The 10,526-nt window shown below is 50.9% G+C and overlaps 1 protein-coding gene across 1 annotated transcript; it reads left to right on the top strand.

The window, feature by feature from the left end:
- The first annotated feature begins 3,442 nt into the window (after positions 1-3,442).
- LOC138504190 (C2 calcium-dependent domain-containing protein 4C-like) lies at positions 3,443-6,162 on the top strand. Its single transcript, XM_069624489.1, has 2 exons — positions 3,443-3,804; positions 4,753-6,162. The coding sequence occupies exon 2, from the start codon at positions 4,806-4,808 to the stop codon at positions 6,102-6,104; it is 1,299 nt and encodes a 432-aa protein (XP_069480590.1). The 5' UTR covers positions 3,443-3,804; positions 4,753-4,805; the 3' UTR covers positions 6,105-6,162.
- The last annotated feature ends 4,364 nt before the right edge of the window (positions 6,163-10,526 follow it).

Below are 10,526 nucleotides of genomic sequence, written 5' to 3' on the forward strand. Positions count from 1 at the left end.
TTTCTGAAATGGTGAGAAGTCAACTAGGTGAGCGCAGAACATGCGCAAGGCCAAGGAGCAGGGGACGGCTATCGCTGAAAGGGACAGCAAGAGAAATACATACATGTGAGAATAATAAGAAGCTAAATGAAACAGGGCACTCAAAGGCTCAAGCAGAGAATAGAGGCTGAGGCACACAAGAGGCAATATAATGTGACCAAGCAGACAGGCCACCAGGTACCATACCAGAGGAGCACCCGGGAAAAACACCAGAGAATAGGTGCATGAAGAGCAAAGAGGGACTAGTACGTACAGGACAAAGGCAAACTCGGCAACCCAAGCACAACTGACACAGAACACTGAGTGTGCACACATCACGTCAGTGCTGGAGACACTGCTCGCCAATATGGCACAAGGGGCAAGCAAGGAGCACATCCTGAAGGCCAGAAGTACACCAGCTGCACCACAAGTATAGCCTCCACTGAACAAGAGACTGCCAGAACAGCAACAGCCACCCACCTGTGTGCAAAGATGGTAGACAATGCCCAAGCAGCGGTGGCCCCAGGGGCCCAAGGAGGAGCAGTAGCACAACCAGGCAGCATGTCTGGCACACTGTCCAGAGTGATATTTCTGCGAAGACCAAGCCCATTCTCCCTCCAAACACAGCAGTATCAAGTCCAACGATGGGAAGAATGGATGGAGGAATTTTATCGACTTCAAAAGGGCAATAGGAGACCAAGACTCACCGAATATATCAGACATATTCACTAATCTGGCAGGGAAAGACATAAAAGGAATCATAAAAACAATCCCCCTGCAAGAAAATACCAATACTGGCCCACAGTGAGTCTGCATGAATGTCAGACCAATGCATCATTGCATTTGCCAGCAGAGCCTTGACAACAACAGAGAGGGCATATTCACAGGCCGAAAGAGAAAGTCTGGCAGCAGTGTGGGCCTGCGAAAAGTTTCACCATTTCGTCATTGGGAGGAGGTTTGCACTCATCACGGACCACAAGGCACTCATATGCCTGTTCGGAAACCCCAAAACGAGAATGCACCCACGCATTGAGAGATGGGGCATCAGGCTTCAAGACTATGACTTCTGCATCATCCATAAGCCGGGGGGAGGCAAACCCAGCAGACTACCTCTCCTGACACCCGGACGTGCAAGCAACAGACACTCTAGAGAAGGAAGCTGAGCCCTACATCCAATACCAGTCGGAAAATGTGCTGCCCCGACGCTCACACTGGCAGTTCTCGCAGACAGAAGCAGACAAGCCCCCACCATTGTGAAAGCGGCATGACTCACCGACACAAACAAATGAAAGAATCTTTGGAAAGAGATAAAAGGGAACACTGAAGTGGCCGTGAAGGCGATAGCGGATGGCCAAGGTACTAGGAGAACTGGCTACCACAGAACAAGGAGTCCTCCTGAGAGGGGGTTGCCTTTTAGTCCCCAAAGACCTGAGATAGACTGCTGTGAATCTGGTGCACGAGGGCCACAGAGGGCTAGGGAATACAAACAAAATATTACAAACCCATGTATGGTGCCAATACATGGATGCAGTAGTGGATGACATCCTCACACACTGCCAAGTCTGCCGGAGAGCGGCAACCTCTACACCCCCATGTCCACTCCAAATTGTGCTGCTGGCCAAAGGCCCCTGGCAGCGGCTGGCAATGGATTTCTATGGCCCACTAGAAGAAGGAGGGCACCTACTGGTGGCCATAGATGAATACTCCTGGTTCCTGATTGTAAAACTGGTGCAGCCCACAGCATTCCACGGTGTGGTGGGGGTGATAGGCGAGCTGTTCATTGAATGGGGGTACCCAGCACTTTAAAAACTGACAACGGGCCCCCATTCAAGAAGTTTTCAGCCCATCTGGGATTCCGACATCAAATAATCTCACCACTGTGGCCACAATTAAACTAAACAGACAGAAGGCCCTCATTGACCAGGTACTGTTCACCCAAGCAGTCTGTCAAATGTTCTGAAGCTATCGAAACCGCCCCCCCCCATGAAGTCACGGAGAATGCTCTGGTGGAAATTATGATCAGATGCAAGCCTCGGATCCGTTTACCACAGTTCGAAGACTACACACAAGAACAGGACACCGAGATCAGAGAGAGAGATGCGGAAAGGAAAAGAAAAGCTAAGACCAGAGCTGACCAGCGAAGAGGAAGGAGAGCGCCACAGCTGCAGGTCAGAGAACAGGTCCTGGTTCGCCAGAGACAACAGAAGAAGACAGACACCCGATGCGACCCTGATCCATTTCAAGTAGAAGTGTAAGGGCCTATAGTAACAGTGGCACGGGATGGGCGAGATACAACTCGAAACGCCTCCTTCTTCCCACAACTACACGCAACAGAGGCAGAACACACAGATCCACCAAGGGAAGAGGAAGGAAGCACGAAAGCAGGAGAGAAGGTCAGAGGAGAGCCTCCAGGACAGCCAGTAGACGACCCACCAGGACAAGATGGAGGAAGCTCGGGAGAAACCAGGGTGTCCCCTGGGCGACCACAGCGAGTCATACGAAAACCTGCACGACTCATCGTACAGATGTAAACCCTGTTCGTTTTGGTTTCGGGAGGGCACGCAGGAGGAGGGCGAAAAAGGGAGGGACAAAGGGGAGGGAAGTCAGTTTTGGAGTACATAGAGAAATAAAGGAGGTTGCACCTGAACCCGGCTTTGCATAGTTTGTAATGTAAAGCGGATCCGCTGTGGTACGATCAAAACACTGACTTGATTGTATTAATGAAGCCCTTGCCAGGTGGCAATCCGTTGCTAGCACGTCCTGTGCCTGTTTGTATATGAAGATATAATCATCCTCCTCCTCTTCCACTTTATGTTTGAAGAGGTTAACTCCCCCTGTTCAAGTTTGTCTGTAGCTACATGGCTCCTTCTGTGACAGTTTGTGTTTGCAGATACCTTCTCCTTTGCCAGTTTGGTCTTGTAGACCGTTAGCTCCTCCCTGTGATGTTGTCAATCGTGCGTTTGATTGTGTTGTCAAACTGAAAGCGTTTTCATTGTAAACATACACCATTGACACTGTCCGTTTTATTTTCACTTACCCCTCCCTCCGCTCCCAGCACATAGTCAAATGAGTGCACATAAACAATTAACAGAAAGGTATACAGAGCGCTTAGGAGGACTAAAACAAGTAAATCTCAATAATGAAAGGGAAATACGTCCTGGATGTCGGAGCCTGGCAAGCTCGATGTATTATGATTGCCCTTTAGTTTTCTAGAGAGGGGGTCCAGCGTGGGGTGAGAGGGTTTTGTGGCATCGTCTCCAAGCTAATACGGACAGGTGAGATGCGTGACGTGTCTCTGTCCTCGGCCATTTATTTCCCGAGGACAAGCACTGCAGCTGGCTACCTGACAGATGGGAGGAGCTACAGCTCTGTGCATGCTCTCAGATTGGCTGGAGGGCTTCCACAATCTGAGTATAAGGCGGCGGGAACGGACTGTTCTCGAACAGTGGGCCGCTTTCCGTGGTTTATCACGGTGAAGACCCTGTGAAACCAGCCAAAGTATGACAAGTCCTCACAGACCATGAAGAAACCCAACTCAAGACTACACACTCAACCTGAGAAGATGGAGTAACGAGCCTCCGTATACAAAAATCACCGCCAATGGATAACATCTGTCAGCAAGAAGGAAAGAAAAGAGTTCTCAAACACACGCACTCGGCTGACTGCTTCCAAGGACAGCACGGCTAGGAGTGAACCACAGCTGCTGTGAAATACCGAGCCATACTGAGCTTCATAAGCGACTACGGTGACTGCCAGTGGCCGAGAACAAAACATCCCCTTCTCCAGGTAAGGCTGCCCTTGCGGGGTGTAAAGCCATTGTGACTACAGCTTTTAAAGCAAATGTGCATTAATAGATTAATATTGGGCTTAATTTATATCTAAACTGCAGAAAATAATTCTGGTTAGAACAACTATAAACCGTGCACGGCTGTATAACGTTATATTCGTGTGTATTTTGTCTTTTTGATATAGTGCTTTTCACGGATGTTTCTCTGCTCTCCTAATTTGAGCATAGATATACCAAGAGCCCAAAGCTCACGTTTAGCAGTCTGAAACTTAAATATCAAAAACGACAGCGTTTCCACTAGCGCCAGCTAAGTGTGTTTGCTGGAGAAAAAAAAGTACAATTCAAACATGTTGTGACGGTGCCCTGTTTTGTGTATGGCATTTATTATTTTAATGTTGTCTTTCTAAAGCAGGGTGACATTTCTCTTTGGCAACTCCGCCAAGGTTCGTGCCACGCAAAAGTGAAACGTTTCTCTAGCCAGCTTGACGCCACTTTCGGCTTCTTCTTTATTATTTATACAAATACGGCGTCGATGTAGGATTTGCTTCCAGTTACTACTTCATGAAAACCGATTAGGACTAGGACTGCTAATTTGACTAACGAAGTCGTGTAAACGTCATAGGACCTCAGATCGAAGTGGCGCTTTATAGTTGGATCTCCTATTCAGAGTAATGCACTAAAAAAACTACACACCTTAAACACGTATTCCTCGATTGTGCAATTATTGTACGCCTGCACCATCTTATGTGACTAAAACTTTCTTTGTTTAGTTTGTTTTGCTCAAGTTTGTAAACCTCTAATTCATACCTCGCGAATTCTATCACTAATAGAATCGTGCACCTCTACCTTATTGTAAATGCTTTCTTTCTTGTGTCACCTGTTCTCAGTTGTGCATGTTCCGTTCTGTACCAGAAGGTTACTGACTAGCGCCCTCTTGTGTTTTTCAGGAACCCTGCGGGCAGAACCTGACGTCATCCTCATCTGTTAAGTGCAAAACTTGATGCGACTGTTGGAAAAGCTAGGGGATACTGGAGAGCACGGCGGACGGCTGTTCTCTTTCCTCCTCCCGAACTCTGAACAGGCCATGCCATGGAAAGACCGGCCTTCCGCTTGTCCCTACGTTTTGACCCCGGATAGAATCCCCGAATTCTGCATTCCCCCTACACTGGTACAGCAACCCAGGGTGACTGCTGCCTCTCATCACCGCTCCACTCCCAACCTCTACTTATGCAGCCCATCCCTGCGCAGATCAGCACCTAGCCTGCGAGCAGCCACCCTGGAGCCCAGGGTGTCAGGCCTGACCTCGGCCCGGAAGCATGTCATCCAGATAGATAGTGCTGATGAGACCCCCCGTGACATGAGCTGTAGCGACGACGAAAGCACCAATGCAGACCCCCGTTCGCAGGCAGCACTGTCGCTGCCCCACCTGCCCAAAGCTCACACGTCTTACGGCTTCTGCACGCTTTTGGAGAGCCCTAACACCCGTAGAAAGGAGTCAATATTCCACAACGAACTTTCGGGTGCGCCCTGCCTCCTCCCCAGATCTAGCACCTACTCTCTGCCAGGTAACTTCTCCACGGCAGCCATGCTTTGGCCTCGAAATCTGCACCAACACGGGGCCTGGGACAGCGACACCACGTCATCCACAGAGTCCTCGCCTTTCGGCTCCCCTCTGCTGAGCCGCTGCGCCCGCGGATCCAGCTCTCTGTTCAAGGCTATGAGTCATGACCGTCTGTTCCCCAGGGCCATTAAGAAGAGCAAGACCGCCCGCCCTCGGGCCCCCTCCTCGTCCACGGACGACGGCAGCTCCACAGACACCAGTCCCCACACCCCCAGGAGGACCTCTGCTGACCCCACACAGACAGGCAGCCTTTCATTCCCCTTCCTTCCAGTGGAGATGCGGTGTTGCAGAGAGCGCCTTGTGAGGGAGAACATGGCCGTCATGGACCGGGGAGGGGTCCTGAGACTCTCCGTCGAATATTGCCCAGAGACCGAACGGCTCAGAGTCCGCTTGATCAGTGCGGAGGGACTGTATGGGGCCTCCACGGAACCCAAATGCATCAGCTGCTGTGTCAGCCTCTCCCTCCTACCTGGGAAGGTTCAGAAACAACGTAGCACCATTATCCGCAAGAGCCGCAACCCCATTTTCAACGAGGACTTCTACTACGACGGGGTTAGCGTGCTCGACCTTAATACACGATCCCTGAGAATCAAAGCCGTAAATAAAGCGTCAACCCTGAAAAGAGACTGTATTCTGGGAGAAACGGAACTTCTTTTAATGACTATCTTATCTTTGTAAAAGACCGACTTTTTTTTAAAAAATACCAACTATTTATTAAATATTTTTCTAGATTGCAGTGTGGTGCTTTAAATGAATCAGAAATACTCCATATCAGACAGGACCGTTCCTTTGAAATGCTGTTGGGGAGGTGGGGTTTATTAGAACTGGTCACTTGACCCTCTTGTGGCCCATTACTGACGCCCCCCTCCTCATCTGACCATTAAGGCGTGTCTGCAATGTTACTGACTGCCCCTTTGGTGAGTTTAATATGTGACTGACTCTGTCCTAGTTGATTAATTCATTAATGCAATCCATTCACTATGCTCAGCCCTTAATGTTCAGGCAGGTACACTGTTCGAATGCCTGCACCAGCCCATTCACTTTTTCACAGGTGACTGAATCACCTCAGAGCATAGTGGGGCTAGCCCCCTCTATGGTCCACTAAACCATTCATACAATCAATTCAAATAATTTACACAAAGGCAATTTGATCACTTGGGAAGAAAACATCACTTTATTCAGAGTCAGCTGATGGGCAATCCTAGCAGTTCGCAGGCCCCAAGTGGACCTGATCTTAAGCACATTCTATGGGTGGCCCTCTGCGAACCCCGGGCTTCAACCATGGCAGTGAACCTTCACTTTGGTTTTATTATTCCATCCAGATGGACTCTTGTCACTTCCGGTTTAAGTCCCCCTGGGTCAAAACCACCTCTGGTAACCTTTCTACCAGCAACATTCTCATAACTCCCATAGCCCTACATGGAGAGAGACCCCATGCCACTGCAGTCGTTGAGTAGTCCAAATATCCCTAAGGCGGCAAGTGCCCGGTACCCTCCCTAGCTCCTGCAGCCAGCTAGTAATGCTCATGGCTAGGATCTGCAGTGTGATTCCTCCGCTACATATTCACCTTAGCTCCCCCTCACATCCTTCTTTCTGTAGTGTTCAAAAGATATCTAGCAGAAAACCCTCTGGTGCGGCTGGGACAGTTAGAACCCTGCCCCCCAGCCATAAGCTGGTTTCAACTTGCCGGGGGGGGGGGGTGCCCATTCCGTTTCCATCCTCCCCTCCGAGGAGTGGAGGCAGAAAGTAAATGGACGGGGGATCTAGAGGGACAGCCCACTATGCTAGCTTCCTCTCTAGCGCCGCTAGCATGGGCTGTGCCAGCTACTAATTAAATTCCAGCCCTATTAACCTAGAGCAGTGGTTTTCAAACTTTTTTGGCCTGGGCCCCCCATGAGCTAAGTTTGGGCAGGCCGGGCCCCCCCAAAAGTGCCAGATGGACAGTATGTAGAAATCGCTATGAACTTTTGCGTGCCGTCACCGCACTCTACTCCCAGTACAGACCCTGGGCTCTCCCCACCCTACTTCCACCACTATCCCAGTGTTGCTGCCCATCCTGCTCCCACCACAGTCCCATAACACAAGCATACACACATCCATACACATTTAAATAAAAATTAAATCGCCATAAACGTACCTCGCGTGGTTGCTAAAATGCCCCGCTCCAGGTTGCTCTTCCCGTATGTGCGAGGAGGCGCAGGAGCACCCCCTCGCACATACATACATGCAGTGCCTCAGCCAGCATTTCCAATGAGCTATGTAAGGCTGGCGAATCAAAACACCCCCAGCGTTGCATGGCTCAGTGATCATGTGCGACTGGGGAAATAAACTGTCAAAGGCAAACAGAGTTTCCCTTTGACAGTTCAGCCAGCCCATTAGCACTCCCTCAGCTGGAAAAAGCAGCCGAGGGAGTGCTCAGTGTTTCACTTGGCTGGCTCCTCCATAATGGGTGAGGTGTCCAGTGGGTGGATGAGCCGACAGGCTTGGACTGGCCTATAGGGCAATAGGGAGATGACGGTACCAAAAATGCAAAATGCTAGTGCAGGCCAGTAAAAATGGGCCACTTTTTTGGCTAATGTGGGCCAGTTTGAGGAGTTACTTCACATGCAGCTAGTAGTTTTGACCATTGTTGCTGAATAAATATTCTTTAAATATCACCATTTGTTTACATTTGAACAAAAAAGAACCCCTTGGGTACTATTCAAACAGTCTGTGACTAAACACTGAATATCCATCTGCAACTGCTGGCCATTTTTTCATTGGTGCTTAAAAGCGTTTTATGGCCCAGTCTGACCATGTGAGCTGCCCCTTCCCATTTCCTCCAATCTAAAAAAAAAAACATTTTTCAGTTCATGCTGGGCTCTGGCGTCCCCCCTGGGGGGCCCGCCCCACAGTTTGAAGACCTCTGCCTTAGAGGTAAGAGTATGAGATGTAACTGATTTTTCGCCAGGTACATTGGTCCTCTGCTACAATCCCACTTACCTTTCATGTGTACCCCTCACGTTTGACTGACTTTGCTACATCTCTTGTAGCCTTGTATAGAGGATGGATGGGTATACTACGTTTCTGTAGCACACTTTAATGTACACAATGGCCCTCATCACAAGGCTGGCGCTACGGTAAGAACGGCACCGGTAAGGCAATACCGGCATCCATTCCTGGGCTGGTGTATCATGACCCTAGATGCCGGTGCTACCGGCATCGTCAAGGACCCGCTGTGGCCGTGCACCACCGTACCGGCATGCAGGCACGCGCGCAGATGGGGAGGCCTTAATACCGGCATCCCGCTAAGAAGGGGACACCACGAGTCGCACGGACAAGTACATACCGGCATCGAGATGCCGGTAAGAAGGGCCACCATGATGCCGCCAATACCGGCATAGCAGACCACCCTTAAATAGCAAACTGCTGTGTAACCAGGTGCTACAGGTGCACAAAATCAGCACAGGTGGACGCAATGGAGTCAGGGTCAGCACAAAAGGAGCACACCCACCCACCACACCCCCTTCCAAGCCAAATGCTACCACTTGTACTTGCCATACTGGGCCTGGAGGACATGCTGCACTGCTACTCCTTGAGCAGGCAGTACAACAGGAAACACAGAGGAGACGCAGGAGGAGAAGGAGGGTGAGACATGCCCAGCAAATCCCACCAGTGCAGGCAGTCGCTCCCCGCAGACAGCCAACAATTCCACGTATAAGGGCCAATCCATTTGACTTAACCCCAGCACAGATCCACACCCTGTACCACCTGGACAGAGACACCATCACCAACATAGTGGGATAATACAGGATGACTTGGTCAGCCTGATCAACATCCGCACAGCCATTCCCCCTTTGCTGAAGGTGGCATCTGTGCTCCACTTCCTGGCCACAGGCACTTACCAACACACAGTGGGCCAAATGCATGGCATGTCCCAATCATGCTTCTCTGTTGTGTTAAACCAAGTGCTGGATGCACTACTGAAGCACGCAAGTGCACATATATCCCTACCAAGGACACCACAGGAGGCAAATGCCACCAAAATAGCATTCCATGCACTGGCAGGCATGCCCAATGTAATTGGTGCCCTCGACTGCACCCATGTAGAGTTGGTAGTCCCACATGCCATGGAAGCGGTGTACCGCAATCGGAAGCAGGTGTATTTGTGAGATATTTTGTACGACATGATTGAACAATCCACGCCCCCACCACCCCTCCACCCCCCCACCCTACTCCCATGCCCCCAAACACCCAAGTACTACACACTACACCCACGTCCACCCTCCACCCACCCCCTAACACTCAAAGTCAACTATGGCACGACATGTGTATGGATGTATACCCAAAGAGATTCTGCAGGGTGGCCCTGCTACTGTGGAGCCCCCTTCGAAGGTGGGGTTGGATGTCTGAGCGGTGCGAACTCCGCAGGGACATGCGCACAGGGCCGGTCTGCCTCGAAATCTCTGGCGTGGTTGATGCGGATGAGCCAGATGGTTGTGAGCCCAGGGGCAGGGTTTGCCGTCGGTCCATGCTGTCAGCAATCTTGGTGAGGATCTGACCCATGGCATTGAAGCCATCGTGCACTTGCTGTGCACTTGAGTTGATGGCCTGGATTACGGCCGCAGGCTGTCCTGGATGATGTGGCGTGTTGTCTCCCCTTCAGCAAGGTACTGCTGCACATAGCCTTGCATCGCCTCCTGCCGGGCCTCCATCCTGGACAGACGTCCCTCAAGGTCCCTTATGGCAGTGTGGGTTGTGGTCGGTGGGTGATGTGGTGGCACTGCATGTATCATGGGGTTGTGCATTGCCAGAGACCACTCTCCATGGCTGCCCTGGTCGGATGAGTCCCGCCGAGGTGTGTCCTGTGGGGTGGCCTGCGGGCTTGGTGTGTGAACTACAGGCTCCGAGTGGACAAGTCCTGCATCGCCCTCATTGTCCGGGTCAGCTCCCTCATCGACACTAAGATCTGCCGATGAAGCCATCTCCCCAATTGTGCTGGCAGCACCAGACTGTGTGCCATCCTCCATTTCTGTTGTGTCCTCAGCCAGTGTGGATGGTGTGACCAGGGGTGCAGGGGCACGTGTCTGCACGTCCTGTGTGGGTGTCTGTGTGGCTGTA

This window comes from Ambystoma mexicanum, chromosome 11 (assembly GCF_040938575.1).
Source record: "Ambystoma mexicanum isolate Mex_15411 chromosome 11, UKY_AmexF1_1, whole genome shotgun sequence".
Classification (NCBI taxonomy): Eukaryota; Metazoa; Chordata; class Amphibia; order Caudata; family Ambystomatidae; genus Ambystoma; species Ambystoma mexicanum.